The following is a 17,024-nucleotide window of genomic DNA, read 5'->3' as shown; positions in this document are numbered from 1 at the left end:
TCAAAATTTTTACAAGATTGAAATTATGCTCATTTGAAGTTTACTAATCACTCATTCAAAACTTCCTTACTTATCATAACAAATTCACACCTTAATTACTACGTCAAACCTCAATTGATTCTCGAGTCATATCATTCCAAAAGGTTGCAATTAGAATTGGATATTACTCATATTAGTAAGGTGGGGATTAAAAATCAAACCTTAAACAAGCCATCCTAAAGGTAATTTGCCGGGAGCTAAAATTCAAATCTCACTCCAAAACCCTAAAATTCAAAATCAATTTTTTTTGGGGGGCAAATCATCAATCAACCCCCAAAAAAAAACCTCACACAATTTAACCCCAGAATGAATTCAGAAGCAGCAAGAAATTCAAAGGAATGTTTAGAGCTAGTATTTCAGATGTCAACTATCTTAAACACAGAGCTTGATCGTCACACAATCTCTCTCCTAATCGCCCTCTCTGAATTGGGTTTCAACCCAGAAGCTCTTGCTGCTCTTGTCAAGGAGCTTCCTGCCGGAACATTTTCTTCTTCTTAATCAGGGGTTTTATGTTTCTCTCCCTTTTTTTTACTTGTAATTCAAACTTGGGTTTTTAATAACATGCATGAATTTATGGTGATTTTGTTGGTTTGTTGTATCAGAAATTGTTCTTGCCTTAGTGGGTTTTCTTTGATGCAACATAATATGGTGGCATTTTCTTTTATATGTGCTGATTTATTTTATTTTGATATGTATATTTGTGCAATTTAGGTCTAAAATGATATGTGCAATGTGCATAGTGTTTGGTTGGATTATAAATGATCTGGGATGTTTATTATAAGAGGGTATTTTGTCAAAGTGTTTTGATAGGTCTATATTTGTTGAATTCAAGGTAAAGCAGTTTGGATTCTGGAATTGGAAATGGGTTTATTTTGAAGTAATTAAGAGATTAATTATTTCTGTGATTGCCCTTGGTTGAGTCATCTTGAAAGCAGATTTTTCTGGGGTATCATTTAAGCTTTCAGTACTGGGAATTGATGAGGTTTCTGTTGAGATTTTGAGAAATTATGGTGATTGTTGAATTGTGTAGTTATGTATAGTTGGATTGGAGGATAGTTATAGCTCTTTTATTCCTTTATGAACGCGTTTCTGCAGTAGCTAGTTTATTGCATATCTGAGATACTGGTAACTGGTTGGATGATAGCCAAAGAACATATGGGGTCAATGAGTGTATATCATATAGATTCTGCATCTCGGTGACTTGCCCTTTTTACCTCGTCTATCATATTTCTAGTGTGTATGAAACTCTTGGTGAATTAGAAAAGGTGGGTCCTAGAGTAAATTGTGAGAAGGGTGCTCAGTGTCATTAAAGGTTGATCATTGATTGTGAAACTAAACAAGGCAAGCAGATGGATTTGGTCAGCAAAAGAGCGAGTGGTGTGAATTATAGGTTGTAGCCTTGCTTTCATACAACAACAGATAATGTCTTGCTCTACATTGGAAATGCTACTGATAGATGCTGCTTTACAGACTACTTGGTGTTGAACATTGCTGTTAGACTACTTTCTTTCTTTCTTTTGTAGTTATAGCCAAAAACACACTTGATCAGTTGATCTCATGTCATATTAGTTATTGATATTATTACACAATCTGGTGGAATCAACTCATATCTAAGCACTCCAAACCCCTAACTAACAAGCAAATGTTGTTGATAACCTATCAACTCTGAAGGCAAACCAAACTGTTTATATTTACTGAAATGGAGCCAAAGGATTTGGGGTTCTTGGTATTTTCAAGCTTTTTAGCTCTTTGCATACTTGATCTAACATTCCCAGGAAATCCCGCACAATAACAAAGATTCGAAGTGGGTTAGCCTCATCCTTGCTCACATCACCATGATAGTATTCTGTGATCTCTCGTACACTAATCAGGACATTGTTTTCCTCAGCTTGTAACTCCTTCAAGTTATTCTCTGCATGGTTTAAGAAGGCCTTCATGGCATGGACAAAATTGCCATTTGTTTCTGTGTGATCCAAATTTTTGTTTACCAACTGTAGCAACTTAGACATTCCATCTGATAGATTTGAAACTGATGTTGCTAGAACATCCAAGTCTATCGATGCTGTTCTTTTCACGTTGCAAAGTTCAGTGCTCAGACCTGACACAAGTTCTAGACCCATCCTTCTGTAACTGTCTTCCTTTTCCTCTACTGTTCTGCTCTTCGTGTGTCGGTCTATCTTCCCCATAATGCTGTTTGACATTCGAATTCCCTCCGAACGTATCATCTCTTGTACCACAAAATGGAGCAATGTAGTTTTCCCGTCTGTGCCTTTGACATCTGCCAGCTTAAGGAGTGCATCAAGCTTAAATGCTTTGGCCCCTCCTCTGCTTGTTCCAACATTCATTCTATTTCCTGTTTTTAGCACAGCCTCTAGTAATTTTAAGAAGAGCCTGCTTGATCTCAGCTCTTTGCAGGCTTCCTGTGGACAAAAATGGAGAATAATTAAAGGTACAATGGTGAAATGAAAACCATAGGGTTTGAAGTTGAACCTCACCTCAAGTACTTGGAATGAATTCCTCAGGTGAACAACCTCGTCATCAAAGGTGGCTCTATAAAGCATTGCTTCAATCCTTTGCAAGGCATTAGGTACTGTCAGTATTTCTTTAACTAGCTTCTCTGCTGATCCAAGTTCATTGATGTCTCCCTTGTAATTCGATAGCTTCGTTTCCTCTTCTTCTGTCGGTGCCATCTTTACCAGAGCCTCGAGTTGTTGCGAGCTCAAGCCTTCCCCTGCTTATTGACAATACTTGACTTTGTTAATGAGTCATTATGCAGTACGATAAAAGTAATTAATGATTGATTGTTCTTTGCAACTTAATAAAGATGTGAATTTTGTAGATATACCTTGTTTTAGTGCTTCACAAACCTTCTCAGATGTGGCATTCAGAGCTTTAGAGAGTATGGTTATGTTCTGGAGTCTTTTTGGCTCAAGGACATGTTTGCTTGGTGAGAGACTTTTGCTTTTTCCTTCATCATTGTCAAGTACATTCTTTAGGTTGTAGCCAAATAGAGATTCTATCATCTCCTCATCCAACCTGCAAGAAAATCCTTCTTTAAGCTCTGAATTGGGTGCTATAAATAGAAAATGCCTTTGACAGAGAGACTAGTAATATAATACTCACTCGAATGAGCTACACCGTAGCTGGTCCCACACCATAGATCGATCTGGTGCAGCTCGAACTTTGTCCCAGTGTAGTGGTTTCAGTTTTGGCAGTGGAGCACCATCTTTCCCTAGTGGCGTGAGTGGAGGAGGTGGCCCAGGTGGTGGAGGGGGACCTTTAGATGAGCTGGCCTTTCCATTAAAGTATGGTGGTGGACATGGTGGAGGTGGAATGTTTCGTGGACCATCTAGAATATCTGGAGTATTTGGCGGTGAAGCGAAGCCTTTTTTGCGGGTCTGCTGTGATTCTGAAGATGATATATGTACCACCTTGGAACAGTTAGAATCTTTGAATGAAGGAAAAACGTGTGCAAACAGGGGCGGAGGTGGAGGTGGTGGCGGTGGAGGAGGAGGAGCTAGAGGGGGAGGCGGTGGAGATGGTGTCGGTTGTGTGTTGTCTTGCAGACCATTTAGAGCATTTTCTATCCTATCGGTTGGCTGTTCTTGGTCAGGTATAGTTAATTGAGGAGGGTTTGCTGGTAAACTATGGTTTGGGGAGAAAAGTTCCACCGGATCACCAAAACTACCATATGACGCATTAGAAAGCCGAATATTACGATTACTAGATGAGTGCGAATCACACAAAGAATGAAACGATTCATCCTCGGATGAATGTTTATCAATGCCATCCATCGTATCAGCATTCGAAGAATTCTGATCATCAGATTCGTATCTACTTGATCCTGTATACTCATGAACTGATATAATCTCTTCAGCCAATGAACTGCTCTCCTTGGACTCAATCTGTATAGTTTCATATTCTGAATGCTTTCTCTCATACGATGTATTTCCCTTGCTTCCCATTATCGATTTCTCGAAACAATCAGGACTTCCTCTTAAACATGTTTGCGGTTCAAGAACAGATGTTAAAGTGTCAATGTAAAACAAATCAGAGTTAAGGTCTTGGGTTACCTTCCTTGCTAAATTTTCAGTTGTTATGCTCTTTGATCTCTCTCTATCCCCTCCTTGGTCGCTACATACCGAAGCCGTTCCAGTAGCAACCTTCTTATGGCGATACGTTCTCTTGCTAAACCATAGCAAAACTCCAAGAGCAAATACCAATACCACCACTCCTGTAGGAACTACTACTGCAACTGTAACTATCTTTTTTGTTCCATTTCCTTGGTGCTGATTATTGTCAAGCTTGTGTACTGGCAGCATTGGCCGAGGCCGGGGTGACTGGTGATGATGATGGTGGTGAAGATGATGCAAGCGTGTATGGATAGCCGGCGCTTGTGCAGGAACCGGAGCAGGGGCTGGAGCTTCAGCTTCGATTGTATTCAGTGATGGAGATGGTGCAGGTGAACCATACTCTCTTCGTTTCATTTTGTTGTTAAAGGTTCTTAAACCAAGCAAAGCCCTGAACTTTTCCAGTACTGCACTATTATCCTCCCTAGAAATGGCTCTGATCTTGTAATCACTTCGTTCATCGTAAAATCGTAAACCCTCTGCTTCTTGCCAGGAAGCATTCACCATTAAAATGCTGCTTCCCATGTTATGATATGTAATAACAATGATGAACACCATTATTGTCATCATTGTAAGGGTGAACATTTTATGATGATGTCTGCTTTCCATTTTCATCTTTTTGGTCTCAAAATAGAAAGCAAAGAAATGAAATGAATCCTAACTTTTCTACTTAAAAAACCATACTAATTTCTAATTTGTATTACATTTTTTTTTTTTTTTTTTTTTTTTTTCTGATACTGTTGTTGGGTTGGGAGGTGAAGACGATCTAGCAGAAGAAGGAAGAAAAAAATGGAGGAGAGAGAAAGTCTTAATTGCTACTCCAAGGAACCCCTGAGCCTGGCAGTTGTAGTTGTACTGGGCCTCATCTTTAATGTATTTCTCTTCATGTTTTATCTTCTGTCTTTCTCTCTCTGCTTTCCATTAATTCCTCTCTGACAATTACACTGTCCTAACCCCCAGTAAGCTAACACACGCACGCTGATAACAACCGTTATAAACTCGACATCTCTCACATAATGTATTCCAATAGTTTTACGTTCGAAGTTTCGGGTTTAAGTTATGGTTTAAGAAGATTATCTGCATGGTGTGTGTATTATTATCATGATAAATAAACTAGAAAAAAGTGTCGGTTTTTGTTATGGGTCGTAATCTTACACAGTTGGGATACTGCCCTTATTCTTAAAACAATTGTTAACATGATAATGTAATCAAGAGTACGTAAAAGTTTAAGTGGGCCACCTTTTGGTTGAATTTGCCTACCTTGTAGTTGTATGGGAGCTGACCTAAAGTTTTTAGGAGAGTGAAAGGTGGTAAATTTAGCCCTACAGTTGGGAGGAAAACCTTTTAAGAATCTTCAAATTGACCTTTTTTTGTTTTGTTTGAAAATAACATGTAATTAAGGTTGGAAACATTAGGAACAGTATATCACGGCAAGATTGGGTATTGATTGATTACGTTGCTGCCATATTACTAGTGTATTGGAAAAATTGGGTAGTTCTTTTGTCATTTACTCTATTAGTTGTCACATTGACTCGTCCCCTTATTAAGTATAGAATGTAAATTTACATGTTTGGTGCATTTGGGTTGCGTGTTACCCTTATTGGTATGAAAGTACATTTATACTTTGTATGTTTTCTATTTCAACAAATGAGCATAACATAATTAAATGGGTATTGCGGTTCATTTTATATACTTTGTGCTTAGATTGGTACACCCGAGTATATAGTGGTTGGTATTCGGTAATTAATATCATCTGACTTGAATTATGTAGGCACACGCACAGCAAAGAAAATTCTCATGTGCGTATGGTGCACTCAAGCCAACTGTTGAATATGAATTTAAAGAGTTTTGGTGGTTGGTTTCCTTTGAATACGAGTAGGTACGTTTGGAAAATAAATTGTTATTGGTTATCTTCGCAAATAATGTGATTGCACATGGTTTATAATACTTGTGTTTTACTGTTGTTTATGTTCTAATGTGTTGTATGACTGGTCTTTCTCGACCTTCATGATGTATTTACAATATTTCTATTAGTTTAGATGCCAATTTTCATAACAAACATTGCTTCATTTACCTTAGGAAATACTACTCTATAATCTCATTGTCAAGATTTAATTAATTATTGTAATGATTATGAATATTTTGAACTAATAATCTGATAACTAAATTCGAATAAATTTACATTGTAAACACTACTTGTTGATCTAACAAGAAGTGTTGTAAACAACTTTATCTTCAAATAGTGCAAGATGTCTGGTTAAATATCAACTATGTGAATTACGTGTTGGTTCTTTCAAAATTCACGTAAAAGCTAAGCTTGACTCTTTCAAAACTCGCGTTAAAGGTAAGTTAGCTTAGTCCTCAATTGTCTATAACCTAAACTCGGACTTGAATGGCTCAATGCCACCATTAATCACTATTGACTATAAATTGTTGAGCTAAATTTAGAGAATTAAATTGTTGCCTTAGAAATTAGATAGTTGGTGCTATTTTAAGGCAGACAATGAAGTAAGCATAAGAGTATTACCCACTTTGCACATGCACTCATAGTCTTTTACCTAACAAACACACAACAACGTATCTCAGAGAGATGGATACATAGCCCATACCTTCAAACAAACATTACTAACATAAAAGTATATTGTATGACAAGCATATTGGCTTGACTTAGCCGTCACTTGCCATGGACCATCACTTTTTTTTTTGGTTAGTACTTCGTATATTGTTTGCTCGTTATTTGGATTTTGTTGTGCCATGGAATAGCCTAGATATTATAATATAGCTCATAGAGCTTATAGGCAAATAGATAATCTAACGGGATTGATAACAAGAGTACCTTGTATCGAGCTTATTTGATATGGTTAACACATTCACTCGTCTAGAATAAAACTATGTATCTATGTTAAATTGACACTGTTTTGTGAAGCAAGGGAGTTTGTAACGTGATTGCTTATCAAATAGTGTCATCTTCAATTCATACTCACTATATTAATGGTTAAATTGATCAACATTAACATTAGCCTAAGGGTATAGTTAATAGTTATACACATGGCCTTTTGTGATTAGTAAGTCTTGGAAAGACAATCCATCAATTGGTATGAAATCAATACGATCCGAGTACGTGAATAACATGAACAGATGTCCTTAAATGCTAACAATAATAAACAAAAGCTAAGAAGAAAGATTAATAGTTAACTCATCCTATAAAAAACATTTGGTCAGACCGTCTGACACAATAAGTATTAAATATTTACACGGAAAAACTCTATCTAGATTGCCATAAAGTAATCTTTCTAATAATCTAATACTCGATCTAATGTGCAGTAAAGTACTAAAGTATGAGTATCATCTCACTACCCGTTTCTAGCTTTCACAGCCATTAATAATTTTCCTCACACTCAACAACCTACTTTCATACAAGTAGTGAGTTCATAATAGCAGGATTTTGCTCCCTTTTAAGTTGTAAACTAAAGCGACCCCACCCTCCTCTATAATTTTTGGGCTTTTAAAATGGGCTGGCAAATATAACAAAAGGGCCAGAATGATCGTGTTATTAATATCAAGGCCTTTTTATTGTTTTACAAAGGAAATTAAGGAAAACATGTCAATAGTCCAATAACAATAATTATATTGAGACGTGGAGGGTAAAAGTATCATCAAAGTACTTAGCATCAAAAATATTGTCGAAAACTTGTCACTTGATCGTGGAGGGTAAAAGTACTTAAAAATATTGTCACTTGATATACTTATCAGAAAAAACTAAGAGTTGAGGTTACATTTTGTTCACCTTATTAAAAATATAAAATAATAAGTTTTAAGATTAATTAGATTCAAACATGTGTAAAACATAGAATGACTTTTCAATGGCTACAAATTCAGTGTAATTATTTTCAATCTTGACCCTTAATTTTAACACTAATTAGATTCAAACATGTATAAACATTAGGTAAAAATCAAAGTTAATTACATCGAATAAATTAAGCTCTAAAAAATTTAGGTGAATGTGATTTAGAAACATTAATCATTACCCAGGTATATCAATCAACAATAGATTTTGTATTAAATAGAAAAAAATCAATACTCGTAAGATTGATTTGTCATTAATGATATGATAATAGAAAACCATGGATAACTCTCACAATATTCAACTTCACTTAGTATTTCGAGGCAAAGGGAACAAAATTAGAACTTTCCAGTGTGATCATATTAAAAACCAAAAAAAAAAACCAAAAAAAAAAAAAAAACGGGAGATGCAACTGCTATATATAATTATATATTAACGTAAATTATGTTACGAGCTATAATTTTTTAATTCAGAAGGATTATTGAATTGGACCAATTATGACCACTAATCTCAGGTTATACAAACTCCAAATTCTTAACTGGTGTGCGCAGCTAATCCATCAAAAAGGTCGCCTGGCTTTACTTGGATTGTACTAAATTGTCTGGATTCATCTTTAAATTATTAGCCCAACTCAACCTTAATAATACTCCAAAAACTAGGTTAAGAATCTATAATGTTGAGCGAAGAAAGAATCGTATTCAATTAAGGAAAAAGCTATATGCAATCCTAAGTGCTGCATGTATATAAGAAGCTAAAAGTGAAAATAATAGACATTTAATTAACATTTATTACACCAATTTACTCGTGAATTGTCGATAAATTCCTAACTTAATAAAAAAAAGGAAGTATATTAGCTTGCTTTTTGATGCTTGTAGCTTTAAACATGTGAAACGTTCTTGTAATACGGTTGTGCACCTAGTTGCTAAGTGGGAAACCAATAATAGTTCGGAACTTGTACGTTTGGGCTCGTTCCCCCAAAGCCCACTACTTTGGCGGAGCTAGACCTTATTTAATTTTAATAAAAGCATCAGTACCTTTCTTTTTTAAAAAATATGGAATATTATTTAAATAAATATTTAGTGAGAAGAATGAAGATGTAAATAATGTGGATAAATGAATTTTGGGTATTATTATACAAAGCATTCAGTATTAAAATACATCCTATGAATTTTGGTTTATGTTTTACGGAATAATAGAAATATTTTTTTAGGAGTAATGAACTTGTCATACATATATAATTAGGATTTCTTAGTATGTACTTGATATATTTAGGACAATCGATCAACTAGAAATTGAGGGAGTATTTTTTTTTTTTTTTCATTAGTTGATTTTAATAACTTGCGTCTTTGTTGATAAGTAAATTTTTTTAATCAATATGATAACATAAAGAACACTTACTATTAATATATACTATGTAAAAAAAGAATGTCAAAGATATCAAATTCAAATAATTTTATTTTATAAGGACGCACGTAACATATTACAATGGAAGGTTCATTTGAAAAGCTTGTGACTACAAAGACACATATACAAAGGTTGTACTAGTGTAAATGACATTTTCTTAGGTAGCAAAGAATGCTAGAGAACTAGAGCTATGAATGAGTATGAGTGATGTTGTGATTAAGGAGATCGTTATCAATCGCCTATAGTCTATATGTAAACATGCAATCAACCGACAAAAACACAAGTCAAGCAAATAAATTGCCTTAGATTTACGGCGTTAATCCCATCAATCCGTGATTTATACTTACCTAAGTTTAGAGATTGAGTTACCCACGTAAGAGTTGATTGTCTTAAATACAGTATATGAACTTTAGTATTACCTCTCATATGACTCCATCAACCCTTTTTTTCTTATTTCATTTGACTTTTTTTGCGAGAACTTTTTGAATAAAAAGGGAAAAATAAAATGAAACAGATTGACGAATGTAGTGATTCTGTAATTGATATAAGTTGCACCAAAAAAAATTGCACCCTTTAGTTCTTGAGCCTATAGGCATACATTTTGTGATTTTGATATAGGTATAACAAGTATTTGTGCCTATATAATGGCAGTACAAAATGACACCCTTCTCATTTTCTTTTAACATTATTTTTATCATTATTATTTCGAATTATGAATTAAATATTAGACTCCATAAAGACGATAAAGTTTGATATTTAATTAAGTACTTATTAAGAAGAATCAAACAGTATTTCTGATAACTAAACTTAGATGAGTATAAAGCGAGTTGCCATTTGGAAGAAAAAAATAAACTTCTGAAAATGTTTAGTTGCACAAATTTTATATGATGAATAAATTTTAAAAATTTGAATCACACTTGAAAAAAAGCCGGAACACGGCAAATTAGAATTAATAATTGTAAGAAATTAATTAGAAAGATCAAAAGAACAAGGGAGAATGCAAGATAATTGAATCTTATGATGGTTTTGATTCTAGACCTTTTCAAAATCAAAATTCAAAACTACTCCAAGACAATAGGTTTGTGAGTTGTAACCTTTGACTTTTCTTTAGCCTTTTTCCTCCCCTTGCTTCCAACTACCTTTTCTCTTAAACATACTCGTACAAAGTAGTAGCCTACTCTAATGCATTATTAATGTGATTTAATCATATAGTACTGGTATTCGGGCTTCGAATTCGTATACTTCATACACTCAATATGGTATAGCTTGGGCTAAAAAAGATCGGAGGATCTGTGAGAGATTCCGCCTCAATAAGTCATTTCTCCTTACCAAAAATAAATAAATAAATATATATATATATATATATATATATATATATATATATATATAAAAAGAAGATATGACATATTTTGGGCTAAAAAAGTAAGGAGGGCAGCAAGGGTTAATCCTCAACTACTTGGAGGGCTTGTCACCCCAAGATCTACCCCTGCGTATGCTCCTTTAATATTAATCGTCATGTTAATTTAATATTTACGAAGTATGCATAATTTGTTTTATGTATTGAAAAACAGTACATAAAATATATATCCATTAATAAAAATATTAAAGGCAAAAAAAAATCATAAAAATATTATAAAAGTAGTTACTGGTTATTGTGCTAATTATAGTACGGATTAGTATTATACTCTTATTATTATTATACAAGGTACACGATCTAACTTGTGCTACAAATCAAAGTCATCGATCTAGCTAAGTTTTGTAAGGAGACACAATCTAGATTCTAGAAGTTGGGTAGGTGCACACTCTTATCTTAATTGGCATGTAGGCTGTTATGTCATTATGAGTGGATGCGCCATGTTTAGTTTAATTTGAATGTTTAAGATTAAAATATGTTTGGATAATGGAGAACATTACATGTAATGTACTTCGTAATTCATTAGTTTGTAACCCACTTAATCCCAAAATGCATCATTATCATTCATATTTGATGTGCTTGTCATGGTTTAATTTAGTTTATAAGGTAATGATAACATTTTTGGTGGGTAAAACGACAACTTCTTTTGTTTTTTAGATTAAAAATTAATGTTGATAATGAATATACAGTGTCTACAATTACAATAATTACTCTATATCTTTTTAAAAGATATAATAAAAAAATCCTAACATTTATGATTATAAATTCTATGATATTTTAAATATCGAACATTTATTATGAATAAAATAAAATAAAGTTATTAATTGTTTTTAAAATAATATGTTGTACACACGTAATACACGACCCAATAAAAACTTGAGACATTTCAATGTCAAATTTCCAATGGATGAAATGTTTATAATTAGTCATTTTCATGATCAAGTGTAGTTGTGCCTTGGCCCCATACTCTAATAGCTAGGAAACAACGTGTTATGTGCTCTATATTTCTCCTGCGTTACGTAATGTATTTTGTTTATGTCTACATATTTAGATAACATAACATCCCCAGTATTAACAATTGTGAGGAGGGAAACTATCCTTTGTGTCGGTGATAGGCTCGAACTCTTACCATAATGGTCTTCCAGTCTTCCTATTGTTCTCTAGCTTAGGGTTAACAACCAGATTGATTTCGAGCAACTCTTCTCACCTTAGAAAACATAACAAGTCTTAGCTTATTACTAGTATTAAAAATTAATGAGCGGCGTCAAATCTTATACTGTATAATAGTTATAGATTATGTTTAAATTGTCCACACACCTTACAAAGTACGTAATTTTAAATGAATGAGTGAGGATGAAAGAAGCCGGACAATTATAAACCATTAAAATGAATTTTTTTAGTGAGAATTACCAACTCATAATGAATCATTGATCATAATAATTTTAAAAAATCAATAAATAATTGATAGCATAAAGATGTTTGTAAAATGTGTACGAACAATTTTTCTTATGTTGGCGTCACCCACGCGAAGCTGATAATAGCGACGTTGCTGAGTGTTTTTTTGTTCTGTTGACGTAAAGTTGGTCAATGAAGTTGATGATAAATTCGTTAATTTTGCAAAATGAACAATTTAGGCAACTATTAGCACGTTTTAATATACCTAGTGTATCCATATGTAAAGACCAAAACAAATAAAAGGTCACATTTTAAGATTTTGCTAACCACTCCTAATTACTGTATTAACTCTGATTAACTTAGTTTTACCCAAGTTGAAAGCTAAGTTTTGAATAATTGCGTGTAATAATGTAATACCTAAGATCAATCATTCATTGTCTAGTTGTTTTTTTTTTCTTTTTCTTCATTGTCTAGTTACCAATTGAAAACTTTAATATTAAATTTTTAGTGATTAGATTCATATGATATTGTCACATCAACACTATAAAAATTAAATCCTTTTCACAACAACCCATTAATGACATATCCAAATCTCGTACTACCTCCGTTATATATTAGTTGCAAATTTGAGGTATTATTTATGAGACATAAAATATTCTAAAGTTGCAACTAATATGTGACAGAAGTAGTATTTTGTATGGTGGTTAATGACAGAATATGTGAATCTGTGGCAAAACTCACAACAAAGCCCAAAAATCAATAGCCCATGTAATAAACAAATTTTATTAAAAAAAAAAACTCTCATTTTCTTCATTTTTCATTTCGTCCCTTTTTTCGTCTCAAGCTAAACATTGAGATTTGAGACATTGAATTCTCACCAACCACACTTTCACTGTAACGAACCCTCCTCTAGGCACAAAAAATTGTGCTTACAGAGAAGGCCGGAATTTTGAAGTAGAAAGTTCACTAAATCAACTTATATACGGAAGAAGAGAGAGAAAGAAAAAAAAAACTTATATATGTGAAAAAAATTAGAAATAATATATATATATTCCCTTTATCCCAGAATATTTGGGACGTTGGACTTTTTTCACTATTTATGTATTAGCCTTTATCATAATTTTTTACTAACATAATAATTCAGATAATAATATAAAGTTTCAAAAAATATTTTTAAAAATAATTTTTATTAATAATATTTAATTTTATAAAAATAAAGTCAAACTAGTAAATTGACATATTGCAATGTTGACTATGTCAAAAATTCTGGAAACGGAGGGAGTATATACGAAATATAAGTATAAAGGATGAAGTTAGATCAATATTTATTAATGACAATTGACAACTAAATATCGATTAACTATATTGATTTTTATTAGGCAAAATTATGCATTACTGTACTCTATTATTATTTTAAACAATACTTGAGTAATTAATGATTAATTAGCTATTAAAAGTATGAACGTAAAATTCTTGATTAGTTTTTTTTAAAAAAATGTGGTGTGTCTAATTTTGTAGGTGTGGAGATCGAATTTTTTCTTATTAATAGTTCGAATATACTAAATTAAGTTATTTTATGATATTATTAGGTATAAGTTAAATTTCATTGGATCAACACTTTTAATGTAGTAATATGATACGGAGTAGACGTTTATTAGAATAAAATATACACTCGCAAATACGATAAGTTTTAGATCCATTTAAGTTTCAAAAGTCTCTCGTGTTAGATTATCACCCAAAACTAAATATTCGTACATTGATTATTGCCACAAGTTAAGTTCGGAGTGAAAAATATTTTGAATTTTTTAAGCTATAAACTAAGTGTTAGACATGCATGACTAAGAAATCTAATATCATATCATATCATATCATATAACACTAATAAATAAAGCCGGTCTCGCACCCAGACCACAAGACAACAACACTTTGGTATTTCAGTTTTGCGTCAAGTGTCGCAATTTTTCGCCATGTATTATTGTGACACATGCTAAGTAAGCGATTTTTGGATAGATTTTTTAAAATAAAATTGTTACTAGTGTTTTATTATCGATAAAATTTTAATATTTCATACATACAAAATTAATCATAACTTTTAATAAATATCCTATAACTTAATTCTATTTCCATCATCAAATTCATTTTAAAAAGTTCTTTAAAATAAGATCCATTTATAATATATTTAATCACAAACTTTTATACGTAACTGGACAAACCGTGTCACCAACTATTACAATATCAGAGTTACTTCTTTAGTGTTATAGGGGTTACTTGATCAGTGTTATAGTGGTTACTCAATCATGTTATACATAGGGGTTACTTAGTCATTGTTAAAGGTTACTCAGTTAGTATAACAGGGGTTACTCAATCAGTTTTATAGGGGTTACTTTGTCCAGCCAGATGGTGTGATTAGCCGCATACAAAATACATTATTATTTAATTTATTTAAAAAATATTAGAGAATCAGTAAAAATAATTTTGGTTTGATAAATATACTTTTAGTTCAATAAAAATAATTTAAATTCAATAACAATAATTTCAAGTCCATAATAACATAGATATTTGTATACAAACAAAATAAAAAATTTACATTATTCTATAAATAAGCGATATGATACGTACGTATGTCTAAATATTTTGTATTATCGAAAGAGATTACATGATCGTATTATTGAACATTCAAGCCAAAAAGTTTATCCTAAAATTTTATCAACAATCCGGGCATCAACATAGATATCTACTTACAAACAAAATTACAAAAATTACACTATTATTTGATATTGTAAGTCTAAATATCCTGCATTATCAAAAGGCATTAGATGACCATATCTCACATTCAAGTAAAAATTTTATCCTAAAATTTTATAATCAATCTGGGCATCGCCCGGGCACAAAACTAGTCACTAATAAATAAAGCCGGTCTCGCAGCCAGGCCACGAGACAACAGCGACACTTGGCGAAAAACTGGAATGCCAAGTGTCACGCCACGTAGGAGATAAATAGATATTATTGTGACACATATGATGCTAAGTAAGTGTTTTTTGGATAGATTTTTGAAGATAAAATTGTTGCATAGAGTTTTATTGTCGACAAGATTCTAATATTTCATATATACAAACTTAATCATAACTTTAAATAAATATCCTATAACTCGGTTCTATTTCCATCATCAAATTCGTTTTAAAAAGTTCTTTAAAATAAGATCCATTTATTATATATTTAATCACAAACTTTTATATGTAGCTGGCCAAACCGCATCACCAACTATTACAAGATCAGAATTACTACGTTACTGTTATTAGGGGTGGGCAAACCGGGTACCTGGTCAAAATTTTAGGACCCGGACCCGGAATTGGTTGAAACCGGGTTCTAAAATTCGGAATCGGAATTGGAACCACTTTTACCGGTTCTAAAATTTAGGAATTGAAATTGGAACCGTTGGGTACCAGTTCTGGTTCCGGGTACCCACTTATGTGCATAATTGTTAAATACTTTTTTAAACCATTTTCATTTTTAGCGTTTGATACTTATATTTATATATGCATGAAGCTATTTTATATATGTTAGATATTAATAATATATTTTTATATTTTACTAACTAGATTCATTCATCATATTTTTGTTTTTAAAATATATCTAATTTAATATATATTGGGTAACCGAGTACCCAACCAGTTCTGGGTCCAAAAAAATGAGAATTGGAATTGGAACCGGTTGCAACCGGTTCCTTAATTTATTACCCGGAATTGGAACCACCAGGTCCAATTCCGGTTCCGGACTCGCTGGTTCCAATTCCAATTCCGGGTACCCGGAATTTTTGCTCACCTCTAACTGCTATAGGGGGTACTTGGTCAGTGTTATAGTGGTTACTCAATCAGTGTTATAGATAGGGGTTACTTACACTACTAGAAATACGTCGTTTTTCGACGGAATTTGGGTCTGTCAGAAAAGTCTGTCGGAATAGATAAGTTGCGACGGACAATCCCTCGGAAATATTCCGAGGGGTTTTTTTTCCCTCGAAATGTACTGCTTCCGACGGAATATTTTCTCGGAAAATTTCTTCCGACGGAAATTTCTGTCGGAAGCTGTAAATTTCGAGGGAAAAAAAATCCGTCGGAATATATTAATTTCATGCGGATTTAAAATCCGTAGGAAAATTTCGACGGATTTTGTTTCCATCGGAAATTTCTGACGGAATTTTATTTTATTTTAAAAAAATTAAATTAAAAAAAAACTAAACTCTACACTCCTAAATATACAGACCCCCTCCCCTATCCCTATTCATTTCTCTTTCCTCTCCTCTTCTCTCTCCCAGCCTCTCTTCTTGTTCTCTCTCTTCTCTTCTTCTCTTTCTCTCTCCTCTCTTCTGGTTCTCCTTTCATTCTCCTTCTCTATCTTTTCGATCTCCTCCTTCTCTCCTCTTCTTCGATCTCCTCCTTCTCTCCTCCTCTTCTCTTCAACGGCGACACAACAACGCAACAACCACACCACCACGCAGCGACTACAACAAAAACGACACCAGGAGCAACTACACCACCGCAACAACAATAACAACACCAGCCCCAGCAACAATGACAACAACAACAACTGTAGATCTAGGTTTTTTTTTTTAGAAAAAAAAACAATTCTGATTATAATTAAATTTTTGATATAATTGTAATATTATTTTATTAATTTCAGAAGATAATTGTATATTTATTTTGTTTGATTTCAAGTTTTTTTGTTTATTTTTTTCGATTTTTGGTTGTTGTTTCGATTTTGGGGGTTGTGGTTTCGATGGTAGTGGGTTTGTGGGTTAGGG

The 17,024-nt window shown here is 33.0% G+C and overlaps 1 protein-coding gene across 1 annotated transcript; it reads right to left on the bottom strand.

The window, feature by feature from the left end:
* Positions 1-417: 417 nt before the first annotated feature.
* On the bottom strand, positions 418-5,764 carry LOC110736866 (formin-like protein 11). The gene is made up of 4 exons (XM_021917198.1): positions 3,163-5,764; positions 2,885-3,075; positions 2,535-2,770; positions 418-2,459 (listed from the first exon to the last, which is right to left on the bottom strand). Exons 1-4 carry the CDS (start codon positions 4,782-4,784, stop codon positions 1,731-1,733), a joined length of 2,778 nt encoding a protein of 925 aa, XP_021772890.1. The 5' UTR covers positions 4,785-5,764; the 3' UTR covers positions 418-1,730.
* Positions 5,765-17,024: the final 11,260 nt, after the last annotated feature.

This window comes from Chenopodium quinoa, unplaced genomic scaffold, assembly GCF_001683475.1.
Source record: "Chenopodium quinoa cultivar QQ74 unplaced genomic scaffold, ASM168347v1, whole genome shotgun sequence".
Lineage (NCBI taxonomy): Eukaryota > Viridiplantae > Streptophyta > Magnoliopsida > Caryophyllales > Amaranthaceae > Chenopodium > Chenopodium quinoa.
The sequence above is the reverse complement of the archived record's forward strand: the minus strand, read 5'-3'. Positions and strand labels throughout refer to the sequence as shown.

Excerpts from the sequence above, each read along its gene's own strand:
- LOC110736866 (XM_021917198.1), bottom strand. The coding sequence starts at position 4,784 with ATGAAAATGGAAAGCAGACATCATCATAAAATGTTCACCCTTACAATG. Across the intron at positions 3,076-3,162 it reads CTACGGTGTAGCTCATTCGA|GTTGGATGAGGAGATGATAG; the intron begins GTGAGTATTATA and ends ATTTTCTTGCAG. Across the intron at positions 2,771-2,884 it reads TTGTGAAGCACTAAAACAAG|GGGAAGGCTTGAGCTCGCAA; the intron begins GTATATCTACAA and ends GTCAATAAGCAG.